Source organism: Rhea pennata, chromosome 2 (assembly GCF_028389875.1).
Source record: "Rhea pennata isolate bPtePen1 chromosome 2, bPtePen1.pri, whole genome shotgun sequence".
In the NCBI taxonomy this organism is placed as follows: Eukaryota; Metazoa; Chordata; class Aves; order Rheiformes; family Rheidae; genus Rhea; species Rhea pennata.
The window spans coordinates 114,943,872-114,963,064 of record NC_084664.1 but is presented as its reverse complement, the minus strand read 5'-3'; the positions used below and the strand labels follow the sequence as shown (position 1 = coordinate 114,963,064).

General features: G+C 38.1%; 2 protein-coding genes across 2 annotated transcripts in view; both read right to left on the bottom strand.

Annotated features, from left to right (window-relative positions):
* Positions 1–14,482, bottom strand: part of LOC134137360 (laminin subunit alpha-3-like) — a 67,467-nt gene extending 52,985 nt beyond the window's left edge. Inside the window, exons 1-11 of the mRNA XM_062570226.1 lie at positions 14,405–14,482; positions 14,081–14,213; positions 12,977–13,119; positions 10,695–10,795; positions 10,435–10,588; positions 8,053–8,213; positions 5,760–5,868; positions 3,478–3,575; positions 971–1,136; positions 448–574; positions 236–375 (exon numbers count right to left, since the gene is read on the bottom strand). Coding sequence (XP_062426210.1) covers positions 236–375; positions 448–574; positions 971–1,136; positions 3,478–3,575; positions 5,760–5,868; positions 8,053–8,213; positions 10,435–10,588; positions 10,695–10,795; positions 12,977–13,119; positions 14,081–14,213; positions 14,405–14,482 — 1,410 coding nt within the window. The remainder of the gene's footprint in view (positions 1–235; positions 376–447; positions 575–970; positions 1,137–3,477; positions 3,576–5,759; positions 5,869–8,052; positions 8,214–10,434; positions 10,589–10,694; positions 10,796–12,976; positions 13,120–14,080; positions 14,214–14,404) is intronic.
* A 2,720-nt stretch (positions 14,483–17,202) lies between these two features.
* Positions 17,203–19,193, bottom strand: part of LOC134136616 (laminin subunit alpha-3-like) — a 51,970-nt gene continuing 49,979 nt past the window's right edge. Inside the window, exon 18 of the mRNA XM_062568530.1 lies at positions 17,203–17,371. Coding sequence (XP_062424514.1) covers positions 17,203–17,371 — 169 coding nt within the window. The remainder of the gene's footprint in view (positions 17,372–19,193) is intronic.

Below are 19,193 nucleotides of genomic sequence, written 5' to 3'. Positions count from 1 at the left end.
AAATATATTTCATATCCTCCCCCCAAAGCTGTTACACTACAAGCAGTGCACATTAAAAGCAGAGTATTGTATGTTAAAAATTTAAAATACAAAAATAATGAACAAGATCCTAAAAATTTGAAACACAAAATTCAAAAACAAATTCTGGCTTTCTGGCTTTCATCTTTGCACCCATTTCTAAATGAAGGTGAAACTGAGAAGAATATCTGCAGGTGTATTCGTGTAGTAATCTTACCAGAATGAGCATTTTTCCATGAGGTATCATTACTGTAACAGAGACCTCAGGTTCAGAAACATCGAGTTCAATCTGGCTTTCCGCTATCACCTGATCCCGACAGCCAGAGATATGAGGGCAGAATGAAGCATTGAAGGAGCCTAGAAGAGAAGATATTGCTCAATGTCCCAAAATGCTGAGAAAGGGAAGGGAAAATAAAGTTGGATGCTCACCTGACCATACGTGTCCTGCCTCCACACGCACTTGCACAGGGAACACTGGATGTGCTGACTGATAAAAATGTACCACAAATACATATCTGCCTACGTGGGGCACTCTTCCACTCAAAGTGATCTGGTTCTGCAGAAACAAGAACAGCTCTGGTAATATATTTGTTTTGTGAAATATATTTGCTTTTGTGTGCTTTGCTCTTCATTACCTATCTGCAATGAAAGAGAGAGTGCCTAGCATCTCTCAGGAGATTGACAACATTTTCCAAGAATATGGCATTATGTCTGCATGCTTCTGTTGGTTTGCATCCCAAGTATATCCTAATTCTTTCCTGCAGTCTGTCAGACTACTATGTGGTTTAGAAAGAAACTGGTATTTTTGTTTCTGCTTCTGTATATTATCTTTTTGGATTACTCAGTCTGTAGCATTTTGGCTATATCACATCATTAGGTTTTGATTCTCTATTTAACTTTTCTAATAACGTATTTTGTGACTTAGGAAACAATTTTTCAAAATATAAGCTACCTGTAACGATGTCAAAGTGACACCATCTACTGAGTAAGAAGGTAAAGGGGCACTCAGTGGATCATAGAGTATACTTCTCTGCACTTCGGAAATTTTCCCATCTCTGAATGCATCCAAAACCAAAGTCACTGGTGGAGTTTCATATACTGACGGAATGCATGTTGCACTAAAACAGAATTATATTAATTATTCTTGGGGTTTGGAGAATTTCTTAAGCATCATGAAAGAAAAACAGACAAATGGTAGAAGTTAATATATTATAATGTAATACAAATAATAATGCAATAATAACAGTTACTCTTCAGAATTCTATGTAAATGCTAAGAAAGTAGATGAAAACAAGATGTAGAAATTTAACTTACAGAGGAGAAAGTGTAAATTAATTGATTTTATTTACTCAAAATTTCCATAACCTGAACAGCTTCAATGGAAAAGATGAAGATAAAACACAGAAGGTAAAACAAAGGCAATCAAGAGTGTTTAAAAAACAGTTAAGTAAATTTTAATGAAACCAGTTAGTTACACTCACCAAAATATTGAATTCTCAGTTCTACAAATATTTATGTACACGTATCCTTTAAACATGTAAGTTATTGCATGGAAGTCAATGCAACTATTCAAGCATTTAAAAGTTAAGTACACCCTTAAATATCTGTAGAATTGGAGCCAAAAAAAAATAACAGTACTCCTTGAAAGCATCCTTATTCATCTGCTGCTGTGTTTAACTATTTCTCCCTTGCTATGTTTAATTCTGAAGATCTTGACTGGGAGAAATATGTTCTAAGACTGTTGGGGAAAATATTATTTGGGGTTTCATGCTGGTCACTTGTGGTATTTATTCACTTCTTGTAAGTACTGAACCAACAGTGATTAATCTTTATTCAAGAAAGGTCCAGCACTGGAATGGCACTATGTTCCTGGGCCAGAATAGAGTTGTATTTGCCAAGGTTATGTGGAAACCACATGCAGCAGCCACTTACAAAACTGTTAAACTGAGCCAAGGCTTTGAATCTTTCAATTTGGTGGACACTAACACATTCACAAAATTAAAAATACAGCCAAATAGGGCCTTTATAACACAACATAGGATAAACACGAAACACTACACATTGGAACAGAAGCAAATATACCAAGAAATTGAAAGTCAAGTTAAATGTACATATTTTCATATTTGCTTTATTTTAAATCATGTTTTTCACCCAGTCTCTTTTACCCATTTTACTCAGAATACAAATGCCCAAGAATACAAAATTCTTTTGGTGTGTGGACAAGCATTTCCTGTATTCCTGCTATAGAGCTAGTCCCTATAGTAAGACTCTGATCAGGAGAATTAAAGCTGAGAATCAACGTTATGCATGCTTGGAAGCCAAGTACAGTCACATACTTTTATCCCATTTACTATCCAGATTTTTCCGCTTTCTATTTCAATTCAAACATTATATTAGAAGCTATCATCTGGAAAACTATCAGACGTAGTCACCAAATTCTGCCTCTCAAATTTTGTAAATGGCATTTACTCTTACTTTTTACTCATTTATTCTAGCCTTTTTCTTTTGCCAAATCAGTAGGAAAAAAAAAGCCTCATGACTAGATTCCCAAGGGATACTTAAAGAAGTGCAACGTGAATCGAGATTTCGGGCTCTCTAATTAGGAAGCTGCTCTCCAGCCCAAAGACTACTAAAACATATGGAGAGGGGAAGAGTTTCAATACAACAGAACAAGTGCTCTGCACAACCCAAAGAGACTGTCACTCAACAATCAGAGACTCTACTCAGGAAGCGGAAAGTTCAGGCCCAAATCTTCTCAGTAAAAAAGGAGACATCAATGCAGGTCAACAAGCAGCATATGAGCGCTCTAATTACTAGTCCTATACTAATATAAAGGACTCCTCCTTTATGGATCACCCAGTACTGCTGTGCATGATGAATGTGGAGGATACACCTACCATACAGACCCCACAATAAGATGGGCAGAGGAATGGCTTGTGTATGAGGTAGGGATTTACATGTTAAGGAGTTTGATTCTGCCAAGTTGAGCTGGGGAATCTGTGAGTTTCAGACAGCTCAAAGGGCCTTCACCTCCCCACTCTAACAAAAATTAAAGCCATTTTGAAGCAGGTGAAGTGGTAACACACAGAATGAAACCTCAGATGGAACTGTAACCATTTCAGGTGTGGTAATTCACAACTTGCCACAGGAGTAGCAATGTCTTTCCAACTTGGACACCTTTCATATTGTATGGTATGTGAAAAAGTCATGTTTTCTAAGGCATCAGCACTGAACAGTTCAGACAGGTTAGGAAGAGACAAGTATTAACAGAATCCTGCGAAAAGACTGCCTCGATTAACACTAACATTTTTGCTTTTTACAAGTGCTGCTTTATAACATTGGCTTACCAGCCATCCCTGAGTCACAGAGCAAAGGTTCATAATATCATTAGAATTTCATTTAGTCTGTCTTTCAATATCTTTTTTCAGAAAAGACGAAGGATAACAACAAGCAAATTACCTTCTGCCATAGGTACTCTGGTAAGCAGCTATGCAGTGTACTTTAGGCTCTGTGTATTCTAGAGAAAAATCTTCAGCTGATATAATACAAATTTTGTGCTGAAAAATAAGCACAAGGCAAAAATAGCAATTAGTGTTGTAAATAACAGGACTAGGACTACAATGGGAGCTAAACTACTTTTAGCACAGAGATGTGAGTTCAAACCCATGTTCTAGTATGGACTTCCCACACAATTTTGAATACATTTACTTATCTGCACCTGAATGTCTCAGTGTTTAATATCATGTTTCTGTCCTTCTCAGGGCAACATTGGCTGTTGAGAGGTCAAACAGATCAAATTGTAAGGATACATATGACATAAGACTGAACAGAAGACCAGCTCGGCCAGACGCTAGTCAGAACCTAGCCAAGGAGCATACAGTGCAGGAGAGAGAAGCCCTTATTAGTGACATTAAGGCTTTTTATGGATCCTGGGGAAATTCCTGAGCTTTCTGAAATGCAAGTACTAACAGTTGCTAGCATGAAGTCTTCAGGAATGAACTTCAGTGAAGCTAGGATTTCTTCCAGTAGATTCAGAACTCATCTTAAAAGCCAATGAAACTTCATATGGGGTTTGGAACACTTGAACAAATGAAGCCGTGATAATTTTGCTATAGCCATGGTTGCCTAAGTATAAAAGACAAGGCTTGTTGGTAAACACAACAGCTTGTACTACCGAATTGCACTTACAAAATACACTCGTGCATGAACTACTTGAAAGGAGATAAAATGTCTGATAAGCAGAAAGATAACTAATACTATGTTATTAATATAAATTAAAATTGCATGGGAAGAAAGCATTAATGTACAAAGTGATCCAGTTTAGAAGCAGGTCTTTCATGAGCTCAGGTTGTGTTTCAGCAGCATTGAGCAGGTAATATAAAGCTTTATAGGGAGTAGGGAATTTATAAGCTAGAAGGCAGATGCTAAAAAATTCTTTTCTTGAGCAGCAAGCATTGTGCCTATCTTGCCTGTAATGACCCATGTGACTCCAGCCCACAGCAGCAGAACAAGAGTAGTCTCTGAAACTCTGAACTCTCTCAGTTATAGCAGCTAAAATGTTTGTGTGAACCATTGTCTGGGATAGATAGCTCATACGCATCAGCCTAAGATGAAGATCATCAGTCTGTAAGAGCCCTTCTTGAATGCAGACTACACATTTATTTTCTTCCCCTTTGCTATTTAGATAGCAAATTTTGGATTTCTAAATTCCAAAATTGGGGATGGTTCCCCTTTGTCCTTCTGTTCATCTACATAACAGGGGGTTATATGAGGATCTTTAACTCCAAAGCTGCTGAGATACTAACTCCGTGGTCATATTAGCACAGAAGTTCTTTTTCTCCCCTTCCTTCTGTGTTTTGCTAAGCACAGTCTTTACATTTAACACAGGGAAATAGCACTTCCTGTATCTCAAAAGAATATTCAAATTTATCTGGTAGCAAGTTTATTCTGAGAATGAAAGTTAGAATTTAGACATAAAAATAAAAACTCTCTTATTGTAAGAGACTTACATATGTGGAGATACAGCCTAATAACATCAACATCTTTTGGACATGGATCTTGTTAGCACAGCAGTCACTACAGTGAATTACAGACAATTTGATTGGTACTTGTTAATACCGAGCACTGCCTCATGAGAAGAAGAAAGCATGTATCAACTGTCATTCCTAATAGTTCCATGTAATTTCTCTGTGTTTATAACTGGATTTCTACTGTGGATTTTAATCAAGTGCAAAAACAGCATTGTTTCTTGCGTTTCTAAAATAGAAAATACCAAAACAACTTGGATGAAAAATCAGTGTCCAGAAAAATGTATTACTGGTGTATCCAAAAGATGGCCGTAAGTATGGCCATGAGTACATTCAAAGTATTTAAAAGTCCTTATATTTCAAAAATGAATGCATTAATTACCTCGGATTTTGTAAGAGACCCAGGAAACTCCCATATGAGTTTTGAAGATGAAAAAAAAAAAAAAAAGTGAGAGATACAGGAAAACAAGTATAATTATGAAGAATAAAAGCTACTCAAAGACTTTTCATTTAAACTTTACATGTAGAAAAGATAAATTCCATTTATCTTTGAAACTGAGTGCTGAATCAGTATTCCTTGAATACACCCAAATCAACATCTTCAGAAAAATCTTTCACACAAATTTACCACAGAACATGTGAACAGATGGAGAAAGGTATCTACCTTCTCCGAGAAAAAGCATTACAAAAAGGGAAAAGAAAAAGGAAACTTACCAAAAGAAAATTAATTGACGATGCCTTAAGATGTATCTTTGTATCTGCTAGAAGGTCATAGATTGCAATGCGATTCCTATCATCAACTACAACACTGCGGCAAAGGAAACTGCAAGATATAAAGCAGAACTAATAATTAGCCTCCTGATAATGGCAGTTCCAGCTGGTACTCAGTTGCCTTGCTTTTGGCTAGCCTCACCACTGCTGCCTAGCCATTCTGCTGGACAGTGGGTAATGATTATCTTTGGCTACTGGTGAACACAGCATCCTCACTGATGAGACAAAGGGAGTACCAGGTAAAAAACACTACTTGCCCTTTGTAAGTGGACCTACCCAGAGTCCAAACCTCCAGACTTCAGTTCATACCTCCATTTGATCTCCTACTGTAAGTAGGATGTGAAAAGAGAGACACAAACACATATTACCTGCACATGTTTCCAAGCTATGTAGTATGTCTTGTAACACTCTGTGCCTAGTCCATGCTCTTTGAGGTGCCAGGGCTGCTGCATCCCTCTGCTGCCACACACTGTTCATGGTGTGGATCAGCAACTATCACCCCCTCAATGGCAGCTGGGTAGTTCTTGACCTTTGGAAGCTATTTATCCCGTGAAATAATCTTTAATAAAAGTGAAAAAATGCAGATCTACCTCTTACTGATTACCTTTTATTGGCTGTGCATCTATGGTAAAGACAAATGTATACAAAGAGGAAGAGTCTTGCCAAAGGCTTCAGATGCTGCCTTGTGAAGGGAACATGATCTCCACACCTTCCCAAAAGTGGCAACAGGCTGCACTTTTGCTCAAAAGGTGGAATTCATAAAATGCGCTAATTACTTATTTGTCTAGTTAATCTAGCCAGCATTTTGTGGGTGAGAGGCTGTAATCACCATACAGTTCTTTCTCTATTTCTCTACTTGGAATCAGAGCATATGAAATTCTTACTCATCTTCAGAGCACAACTCAGAAATATAGGGCAAAGGACATTTAAGACAGAAATACAGCTGCCTTATTTGTGATTCACCAAAAGCTAAGCAACTTAGTAAATCAGTGAATCTGGAATTTGTTCTCTTGTAATGTTTTATTGGGAATAATCAAGCTCAAGGAGCTGTAAATAGGCATGTACGCTTTAACTGCATGTACTTCAGTAAATGGTCTCTTGACTTTTATTTTTTAAAAGAAAAGAGAAATAGCTTCCAGCTCAGGAAAGATGACACAGCAACTTACCTGCAATGTAATCTTTAACCTCCTGCAGAATGGCAGCAGAAAGGATTTACTGTATTGTTACATAAAATAGCAAGGAGTTTCTTTGTATTTTCATGAGAAAGTTCTTACCATATAAACATCATATAAACAAAGAAATATATTCAAAATTAGCCAACAAAAATGTGCTGAGAAAAAAAGCAATAAACTGGAAGCTTTATAAAAAGTGCTTTGGGATTCATAAAGTTTTACATAAAAGGCTAAAATAAGATCTTTCTCCAGTAATAACCTGATAAGCTCACTGCTTTCACTGCTTCATATAGCTCTGTTCTGTATCACAAACATGTTCATGCAAATGATTTTTCTTACAAGGCAGTTTCCCCCCAAATACCACTAAGCCTCCAACATGTCAGACACATGGCTCAGGAAAAAGGGATGCATGTAAGCAGTCCTCTGGCACTGGGTATGCTCAACCAAAGACATAAACATCTGTAGGGTCACAATCATAATTTGAGTCATCTGCTGAAGTATGCAAGTGTCCCACTCAAGAGAGAAAAAATCTCTCCTGCAGTAACTTCAGTAGTCAACAAGGATAAAGAACCATACAGCTTAGACATTGTCTACAGCCTAATAGCTTGAGAGGATGGCTACACTGAGAATTACAGGGAAACCTTTTTAACCTTTTTTCAGCAACTCCTGTTAGAAAAGTGGGAATACTCTTGTAAACTGGCTGCTACTTTTTTATAGCTCAGACATGTTCTCAACTAGACAAGTACATGTATATGTAGCCAATAGAAGGATATGCTGCCAGTGGACTCTGAAATTAACAGTTCATAAGGGGTTATGAGTGTATGCAAAAAAGTAACTCTTTGTATAGGAAAACAGTTTGCTAAAGCAGCAGCAATATTAAATGTTCTGATGGCACAAACAAGAGGGAAATGAAAAGGTGTATTATACCCCCCAGAGGATCATATATTTACTTTTAAATTACACTGAAATTTGAACAAGCTTTACAGCGAAATGCATTCCAATATACAAAAAATATGTCTTGAATGGTTATTTAACCATTTAGCGATTACTTCTGAAATTCTTACCTGTATTTACAACTGTATATGTTCACTCTGCCTTCGGTGGCAGGTCCAGGATTATTTACTATCACCTCAGCAGTGTATAACTGATCTCCTTCATTGGCATATTCAAAAACCAGAACATAGCGACCGACTTGAGGAACATTTATGGTCATCTGCAAACTGACCTAGGTCAAGTATAATCAGAAAAAAAAAACCTCTTTAGATTTTTCACCCTGTTTCTTGCAGGAAACTCTCTTTGCCTGGCCTGCAAGCCAACCAGTCTGCACTAGTCCAGTGCCAATCTTGTATTGCTGCAGCAAAAGACAATCTAGTTTTGCAGAAGAGAAGCAGTGCTTATAAACACCACTTTGTCTGCTAAATAGAGGAAGGAAAATTCATGAAACAAATACCATAAAACAGTTCTAGGAAGGTGGTAAGATAAGCCTAGGAAATTATATTATATATTATTATTTATATTCCTTGTAGGGACTAGCAGCGAGGAAAATTAAACGACAAATACTAAAATTTTGTAGGCTACTGAATTATCACGCCCATCTCTAAGCTAACTTAAATAAAAAATACAAACTGATGCTATATCTCCACTGAGAAAAAATATTTCCAGGAACACAATTCCCACTACAGCTGTGCTGCGTTTTGATTCCTTAAAAAGAGGGAAAGTGTCTTCATCATGAAATAGTCAATGTCACTTTCTGAAGCATCAAGTTTTTCTTTGAGTTTACCTGTACAGATTGGTTAAAATCAGATTTGATGCAAAATATTTTGAAGTAGTTGCATGAAAAATGCTGTAGTTACAGAGATTTTTGCTACAGATTGCTATATAATTCTTTTGAACTTTAAACTGTTTTTCTCAGTATTGCCTTAGTCTAGGAACATCTAAACATGCAAATAACTCTGACAACAGTTACCTTGACTTCATTGCAATTATTCATACCAGTAAGGTTTTGCACATGCATCAGTGATGAAGCATCAGGGCCTTTGGCATGTAAGGGTTCTTGTTGTAGTTAGTATTTTTGAAAGCAACTGTCAGAGCACCATAATAGAGAGCATAGTCATTTTACATGTAATTATCAGGTCCTTGATTAAATATCTTATTTTTACCAATCACATTTCTAATATAATTTTTCATTTGATAACACATTTCTCTTTCAACGGACCTACAGTAGTGGCAAAATTGCTTCTGTTTGCTTTTTCCAGTAAAGAAAATATTTTACGTAAGTATAGCTATTTAAGAAACCAAAACATGATCACAGAATCACAGAATGGTTAAGGTTGGAAGGGACCTCTGGAGATCTTCTAGTCCAATCTCCCTGCTCAAGCAGGGTCAACTAGAACATATTAGACAGGGTTGCATCCAGGTGGGCCTTGAAGATCTCCAGAGAAGGAGACTCTACAACCTCTCTGGGCAACCCGTGCCAGCGCTCTGCCACATTCACAGCAAAGAAGTTTTTCCTCATATTCAGGCAGAACTTCCTGCGTTTTGGTTTGGGCCCATTGCCTCTTGTCCTTTGGTGGGCACCACTGAAAAGAATCTGGCCCCGTCCTCTTGACACCCTCCCTTAGGGTATTTGTAGGCATTGATAAGATCCCCTCTTGGTCTTCTCTTTTCCAGGTTAAACAGACCCAGCTCTTGCAGCTTCTCCTCGTAGGAGAGATGCTCCAGCCCTCTACCTATCTTTGTAGCCCTACGCTGGACTCTCTCCAGTAGTTCCATGCCTCTCTTGCACTGGGGAGCCCGGAACTGGACTTGGCACTCCAGATGTAGAGGGGGAGGATCACTTCCCCTGACCTGCTGGCTTGACCCATGATACCAGTGCTCTTCTTGGCCACAAGGGCTCATTGCTGGCTCACAGTCAACTTGGAGAAGGACTCCTAGGTCTTAGGAGCACTCCTAGGCAAAAGCCTTGCTCAAGTCAAGGTATACAACATCCACTGCTCTCCCTTCACCTACCCAGCTGGTCATGCCATCATTGAAGGCTATCAGATTCATTAAGCAGGATTTCCCCTTGGTGAATCCATGCTGACTACTCCTGATCACAGAGTGACATATTTACACTATTACTGCTGATAAATCATTACGCCATTTCTGCCACAGCTAGACAGTATACTGAACAAGACAGGATCCCCAAAGCAGAGAGATTTCACGAAAGTATATTCATAAAATATTTTTGTCAGAATGAAATGCCCACTCTACTCACAGCTATAGATCTGCCTATATTGATCTGTCTATACAGAGCTGTGTAAAATATGGAACTTGGCTCAGAGTCTGTTTTAGAGATGAGTTAGAGATTTGCAAATGCAGAGCTATGGATCTGCAACCTTTCTAGCTCAGTAGGTTTACAGCTAACAGTACATATGGGACTGTTCAGAACTATGCAGGAATCTGACCTCTCTTCCGCTGATAAGGGACATCACGGGATGATCAGGAGTTGGCTGTCGAACAGGTATTTTTTTGTATTCTCCCCCATTTGTGAAATATGCTGCTTCTGAACCAAGGACACAGGAGAATCTGCCCAATGGCAAGTGCTGATAAAGTAAGCAGCTTAAAAAAGAAAAACAAAATACAGGATTATTATTGTTATCAATTACAGTAGTATAATAATAAAATAATCCAAGGCAAAAGTTTATTCTGTAGCATATATACTAACTTCTCAGTCGAAGCACGTCCTGAATAGGTGCAAGGTTCAGTAACTTGTAACTGCAAGATGGATGCTTCAAAATAATCACTAGGTAACAGCACCATATAATCCTAAGAACAAAGAATACAACTAATGCAAGATCATGCAGAAAATTACAAAAGGAATATCTCCAGACTTTCATAATGTAGCAATGATCATGAGCAACGTCAGTAATGATTGTTGGAGGATATCTGCAAGACGCATATGCATTTGTTGTTGTTATATGTGGCAATAACACCATAACATGGCTCAGTAATTCTATCTTCATAGAGATGGGATGAAGGCAGCTGCACTGTGAGCAGGGAATCTCTGCAGCCACTCTACCATCATGTTTTGTACTAAACAGTGCTTGTACAGGAGCCTCCCCACCATATCTGTGCCTGGCAAAAGCTCCAAGGCAAGGGCCTCTGAATCTAATAGCACAGGCCCCTGTTGCTTAAACTTTAAGCTAAGAAACACAGATCTCCTACTGCGAGGCTGTGCCTTGCAGACTTAAAAGCCTCTAAGTGGTCCAGTCACTAGAAGGCATAAGCTTTAGCTGCTTAAACAGTTTAGAACACAAACCTGGCTCTGCACAGTTTTCACTCATGCCTGCAATTTACATGCATACAATCAGCTATGTTTGACTCTGCAAGGGAGATGCACATATCCCAGCTGCCTATATGAAAACATTTCAGATGTTTCAGAAAATGCTGTATTTTTGCTCTACCTTTCCTACTTAAATCAACACATTAGAGTTTATAAAAACTTTTATCATGAAAAACAAGCATGTTGGGTTAAGATCATTACCAAATTCTTTTTAAAAGGTGTTAGTAGAATCATAGAATCGGTAACGTTGGAAGGGACCTCTGGAGATCATCTAGTCCAACCCCCCTGCTCAAGCAGGGTCACCTAGAGCATGTTAGACAGGGCTGCATCCAAGCAGGCCTTGAAGATCTGCAGAGAAGGAGACTCCACAACCTCTCTGGACAACCTGGTCCAGTGCTCCAACACTCTCCCAGTAAAGAAATTCTACCTCACGTTCAGACAGAACTTCCTGTGCTTCAGTTTCTGCCCATTGCCTCTTGTCCTGTCACACGGGACAACTGAAAAGAGTTTGGCCCCATCTCCTTGACAACCTCCCTTCAGGTACTTATCCACATTGATAAGATCCCCCCCCTCAGGCTTCTCTTCCCCAGGCTGAAGAGGCCCAGCTCTCGCAGCCGTTCCTCAGAGGGCAGGTGCTCCAGCCCTCTGGTCATCCTCGTAGCCCTACCCTGGACTCTCTCCAGTAGCTGGGGAGCCCAGAACCGGACGCAGTACTCGAAATGAGGCCTCCCCAGGGCTGAGTAGAGGGGCAGGATCACCTCCCTCGACTTGCTGGCAACACTCTCCCTAATGCACCCCAGGAGACCATTGGCCTTCTTGGCCACAAGGGCACCTTGCTGGCTCATAGTCAACTTGTCTTCTACCAGCACTCCCAGGTCCTTCTCTCCAGAGCAAAGAGAAGGCAGAAGAAGGTAGAGAAAGAGGCAGAATAACTACTGCCAGTTTCAGCAAGAAAAATGTATGCAAACTCTCTAGTAACATTTTACATGGTATTCAAATTTAGCAAAGCCCCAGACTTGATGACTAATGACAGTGGCTGCTCATTAATGTTAAATAATATACAAATGTATTTCTGTATGATATCTTTGTGATCATATATTTTTAATATTCTTGATAAATGATCACCTGAAACATTTTGTCTTTTTATCATAGTTTCTAAGAATTGCTGTCACAGATAATTTTTCAATTTTTTAATGAGTAAAAAAACTTCATTACCTTTGGTAATGAAGGAAGGACAGTAACATTCAGAAAGTGACCTGCCAATTATGCAGCCCATCTTATAATATTTTTCTGAGGAATCTTTGCTAAGAAACTAAGGGCTTGATCATCTATGACTAAGCCAAGCTTTAGATATGTGAGAATTACAAATTTCTGTGAGCTTTTGTGCTCAACCAATTGAGCTTCATATTAACATTATTTTTTCCTTTGAAGGTATAGATTCCAGTTAGATTAAAGCCTGTATTAAAATTTAATTAAAAATTAAAGTAGGTAAAATTCAGAAGAAAAGAGGCAAAATTGTAAATTTTTATAATGATATTCTGCTGCTGTACTCTTTTCATTAATACTGAATTTCAATCTCTTGTAGTGTTTTTCCCAGCAAATACCTCCAGAGCAATACTATTGTACACGCTTCAAGTGTTTGTTTTCTACAATTGTTTTCTTACCAAGAGGACTTCCTCTGCCATTATACTGACAATCCATGTGCCTGGAACCAGGGAGAAAGGTTCTGTGAAGCTTTTTCCTGGAATTGTGACAAAAGCTGGCTCCTTGCTAGGTGGGAAGACAAATTCTTTGCTCTGAGTAGTCCCTGTCAGCAAAAACATAAAAGTAAAAACACAAGGGACTTTGTAAAATGTCTCTGCTAACGTAGTGCTCAAGAGAGATGATTTTGCCTGTTAAATTTGGTCTAACAGAAGCTGATCAGTGCTCCTCCTTCAGTATGCACTAATAATGTCTCCTACAACACAAAGCAAGCTACAGAGCTATGCAGTTACTGTCCTCTTTGTTCTTTTTAGTCTAGAGTACACTGGTTCAGAAAAGTAGAGTTCTTCCCCTGCTATGACTAGTTTTGCAGAGTTCTGAAATGCTCACTTCATTTTCCACTATTTCCATTCTATCTGCCTCTGTGCTGACTCATGATACATCCAGCTGATGCAGGCCTGCATCAAAAACTAAGTTTTGTCTCTTCCAAGTTACTGAAAGGATCTATGACTAAACTGCATTCACTCCCACAGAATATACTGAAGGTAGGTATAATAAGAGATAATTCTGAATATAGATTTGATATTTCTTTACCACTCAAAGGATCCGGAGTACTTATTTCTTGTCAGGGTCCCAAACCTCAATCAATGACATCAAATGTTGCTGAGAGCTAACTTTGTAGATTGAGTTCATCATTAAATGAATATTACATGGAATGGAGACAGAAGCCACCTTTAAACTGAAATATTAAGGGCAACTAAATGAAGATAAGCACTGTCATTACTTCATTAAAAGCTTCTTAAAACCTACAGTTCTGAGCTTTCAGATGCAGAACTGAAAGTATTGGATTTGGCAAGCATTCTTTTAAAAGTGATTAATACTGTAAGCAGAGGCTTCATGCAAACACAGCCACATCATTTACAACAAAATATATCAGGAAAAGCACAAAAGCAGTGACACTGTTAAAAAAATGCATTTTAAGCAGCATATTCGACTCAGCTGCAGCTCAGAAAGGCTTCTCTGATCTAGCATTCATCTGTTCTGTTGTGCTGTTAAGTTGTACCTACCTGTTTCAGGCCGAGATTGCCAAGCAGATAGGCGGCCAGGTAATGTTGCGCTTCTGGAGTTAATATATCTCAGGATAATGCGAAATAAGTAGAGGTTTGATTTTTCCACATTCAAAGTTATCCTCACTTCATTCTGTAAAAGGGAGGTTAATAAACAAAAATAGCCGTAAAGTGCTGAATAGAGAAACAGCTGGAAGCCATGCAAGCACCATACTATATTCCTACAAGAAAAATACACATGCAGACAAGGATATAGTGGAATGGCAATATCAGTGTATGACAGATGAAGACAGGTAAGCCTAGTGAGAAAATTAATTCACTTACAAGTATAATTAGTGCCAAAATGTTTTCCCTCAGTAATTGAGATCTTCCCTTTAGAGCTTTTTGAACCCAGGCTGACATAGCGGAGGACTAGGTGGAAGAGCTTAGGGGAAGCCACAGTGACAGGTACAACCACCTCTGGCTGGCAAAAATAAAAAGAAAGGGGAAAAGGAGGAAAGGAAAAGTGTATTATTTGTTACGAGCACCCAGAGAAAGAAAAACCATTTGGCAAAGACAAACTCTGTAACGGAAAAGAAAGACTTGAGCAGCTTACAAAAGAATATAGAACAAAACACTCCTGTGAAATAAAACCCTTTACTGAGGAATGGTTCATCCAGAGAGACATGGAAGGCTGAACTAAGATGCATGTTGATATTGCACCTTGAAACACTGACAATATTTTACTGCTACTCTCCTCTCCTGTGCCTTAGAGGAGACATATGGTATCAAGGGCCATCCATACCCCTGGATTCCTGAGCAATAGGCCAGAATCATTGACACATATCTCAGAGCATGCAGATGCCTCAAACACTGCAATTTCTTCTGCTCCTCCACTAGCTCCCTTAGTCTGTTAGAGTTGTGATACTCTGTCTCTCTCTTCGCCTTGTGGTTAAACTGCCATCTCTTGAACTGCCTCAACCATTGACTGGCAGTGCTGCCCACAGAAGACAGAAGTCACCTAGCCCATTATTCAGAGTTTGCAGAACAATAGTGTCAAGGACAGAAATTTACTCAGAGACATCTTCAAAGGTTGTTGATGAGTTAGGAAAAGATATGCTTGATGCAACCTCGAGGGTTTGACTTCCTTCTTCCCATTCTGATAAATCTCCCTTCCTCAAAGTTCACTCATCACAATACCCTCTCTGTCCTGTTCCAAGATGCCTGAGATATCGTAAGCTCCCCACCATCATGGTCAAATTCAGCTTCCCCAAAAGCACACAGGTTCTCTAAATTCCACACCTTTGAGAACTGAGCACAAAGCTTTTTCTTCTCTTATACCATACAAACACTAGACAAATGTTAATACAAGCTGATACAAATGCTAGATTGACAGCTTTTATATACTTTGAATGTATATTCTTAAATTGATCTTCATTGTAGAGACTTTTATTTTCTTACTAGAAAAGCAAAGCAGAAAGCAAAAACTGACCTAGGACAGATGACAGGGTTGAGAGATGTACAAAGACTAGATAGTAAGATCTAGTGGATCACAGAAGGGCAGCAGAACAGAACAGAAATTTTGGACAAGTAGGGGATGATTTTACAATTGTTGTTTTAAATGGAGAGAAATGACTGTTGAAGGGAATAAAGATCAGATAGGCACTGGAGGACATTTGTACAATACATAACAACAAAAAAGAAAAGGCAAAGGAAATTAAAAAACACGCTTCAGAAGGCTTAACAAAATGGTTTCTATGCATTTTCTGGGAAGTCTAGAAGACAGGTGAAGGGAAGAAAAGAAGATACATATGAGGAGTGATGGATGAAGAAGTGTTACACCTTTGCTTCAAGCAAAGGCACGAAGTGGGAAGAATTTGTTCTCCAAGCTCTGCCACAAACTCAGACAGCTTTGGCCTTTCAAACATTCCTTGAAATTAAGAATGTGAAACTATCTCCGTAATGCAAGAATCTAACCGTAGAGGCTGGCAATTACTTATATGAGTGAAAAGCTTCAGTCACTTGAGCACAGTAATGCACACTTTTAAAGATCTGCAGGATTGTAGATTACGCCCTTTCACTACCTATGCCAGCTAGGTATGAAATGCAAAAAGCAGCAGAGTTAGAAAGCAGAAGTTTGGAAATCACAGTTGTTAAATGTTGCCTTCTGTGAACGTAGAGTAATTCTGAAGAGCCAACAAAACAAACTCTGGGATAAAAAAAGACAGAAAAGAACAAAGAGAAAAAAGTGAAAAATGAAGAGCAAAAAGGAAATTACTATGCTTGCACAAGGCACAAGCTTCTATTTTACAAAGGCTGGACACAACAATACCCTGGGACTAGAAAATCTAATCAGCATCAAACTGATAACAAAGTATTACTTTTAAGAAGAGTGAGCAACTGCCATTACGGCTAAGACTTGCTGTTCTAATATCCTAGTTCCCTTGCTCAGTAACTCAGTCAAAAGTCAGATAGATCCGTTCTCATACAATTAAATTATGCTGACTTTCTTCCTTTAATGTATTTAATTTATTTATTCCTTCTGCTGTTGTCTACTTTATTTCTAGACTGTCCGGAAACCAGAGATGTTGCCTATACACTCCTGCTCACATCCTATTTTACTGAGTTATAGTTTGGCCTTTTTGCTGCGAAGTAAAGCTGTTGCTCCTAAAAAAGCTGATGCCTTTCTCTCCCTTGCCCAATAAAAACTGCAAGTGTAAGAAGGATTCAGGAACAGGGTTGTGATGATGCCTGGGAATCAAATAGACACAGACTACTGCAGTAATTCAAATCATTTAGCCAAACATTAACTTTCTAGTGTTTCTGCTGTTCTTGGCATAACAAGAATTTCTGCATTTAGTATTATACATTTTAAAGATATCTTTTGTTTAATCTCATGGCAAAATGCGTATTTTTCTTACAGACACACACACACGCACACAACTCTAAGAATGTCTCTGAAGAATATGTATTTGCAGTAACAACTCACAACAATACTAACACTCACTAATCCAAGCCAAACTGTTGAGATTAATGAGATCTTGTCATTTTTTTTGATTCCTTCATGACCTTGCGCACACATAGCAGTACTATAGAAAACACATCCCAAAGATTGTGTTTTTAACCAAAAAGCCCAGATCCAATTACCAGCTTACTTGTATAGAGGACATCCGGGCATATCCTCTCCAACTGAAGCCAGGAAATTCTTCAGGATCATAACCAAACCGAATTCCTCTTCCTTTGACAGTAGTACCATCTTCAATCTCAAACTTCATGTGGTGCAGATCAGGGAAAAAGTAGTTTTTTTCAGGCCTTACCAAGAGAAAAAGAATAACATTCAAGGTCTATACCTTTTCTCTGAATCTTTTAATTTTTGCTCTTACTTGGGTAGTTTTTGCCAGTATAAAATACAAGTTTAACTACTGACTGAACCTCTGATACTAATTTTGGAAGGACATTTTACGCAACCAAACTAAGTTACATCACTCAACAGCCAACCCAAATTCATTCTGATATGAGTTCTCATTTCACCTGTATGTAAGTTAATAAAGCCTGATGAATGTCTGACATTTCTACAGTTTGTTACCTGACTATCACCTCTACATCCAGCATTTTGGTCTGTCTCATTACTCAGATTAGCAAGAAGTTTCCATCCACCATTGTAATTTGAATGAATTACCAATCACTATATGGTCTACCTCAAAGAGAAGGAAGCAACAAAAGGGAAGTGGTCTACAGACCACAAAGAAATCCTTATAGCGTTTATAAATTCCTGACAGCAGGTAAGATGGATGTAATGAGAATTCTCTTTCCAGTTACATTCTCTTTTCAGATAAAAAGCTGTACCTTTCTTATAGAACTCTTGATGAATATAGACATATACAAATATATGCAATGCTATTGAAAAATAGCTACTGGCTATTTAAGAAAACAAATTAAAAATATATACATAAAATATTAAAATAACAAAATTGTCAAATAAAAAGAATCAATAAATAATATCACAATTGCCTGGCTTATATATCAAGAAATCCAGAATTTCCTGTGAAAAGAAAACAAGGAACTCAAGGGCATTTTAAAAAGACTGTTTTGAAGCATGAGCTGTTTGCTACAGCTAAACTCACTCCTGACAGGCCATCCCCACAATGTGTTCTCTGCATTGGCAGACACCCAAGGGTTCAGCACACACAGAACTGATGGATCCTCCAACATCGCATTGACAGCCTGTCAAGCAAAGAACAGAAGCCAAATATCCCATCTGAAATAGTGATAAATATTATCAAAAAAACATATCTCGCTTCCTCTACTTAAATACCATTATCCACTCATTTCCTCCTTCTGGAGTCCTTAGACTCCCTCTAGAGTTTTTCAAACACACAGTAACACATGTGCATAAATTACTACTATTCCTAGATTCTCATGTCTGTGTTTGTTTTCCATTTAATGTGACAAAAGTCAAATTTTTTAAAAAAATCACTAGTAGTAAACCATGCCACATTTATTATATCCTGGATTAAGTTCTGAAGGACAGCCTTCAAATGTTCTGCTCAATAGGACAGAATTCCTATGGCAACAGCAAGCTAGTAACTTATTTTTCAAAAAAGAGGAAAAAAAAACGTTTAGCAAATATGTGTAAGATGTTAATTTTTGAGAGTCTAGTACCACAATATTTAATTTACTTTACAAAAATTACGCACAACAAAAATATATGTATTTACATAATATAATATACATAATCTTTAATAAGTATTGGACAAGAATGTTGAAAGACTTGTTACAGAAGACAGGATCTTTGGCATAAAATAAGGAACATGTCTAATAATGAGGTATAATGTGTCATACTAAGGCAGAAATATGTCTGGGTTAAAAATTTCAAAACTAAGTCAAAAGGTTGAAAGTTCATAACCACATATTCACGTCAGCGTGTAAAAGTGTCCTGCTTAAGATATATGGAGCACCTATAATCTCACTGAAATCAAGCAGAATTGAAGTACTCGGCACTTTTGTGAAACCACATCTGTTTCATTAGATCCTTGGTTTGAAAATTAGGCATGAAAGCGATGTTTGATAAGTTAGCCATTATTTTTAACTGTGCACATATAAAATGATTGCTAAAAGTACTTCAGTGTTTTAC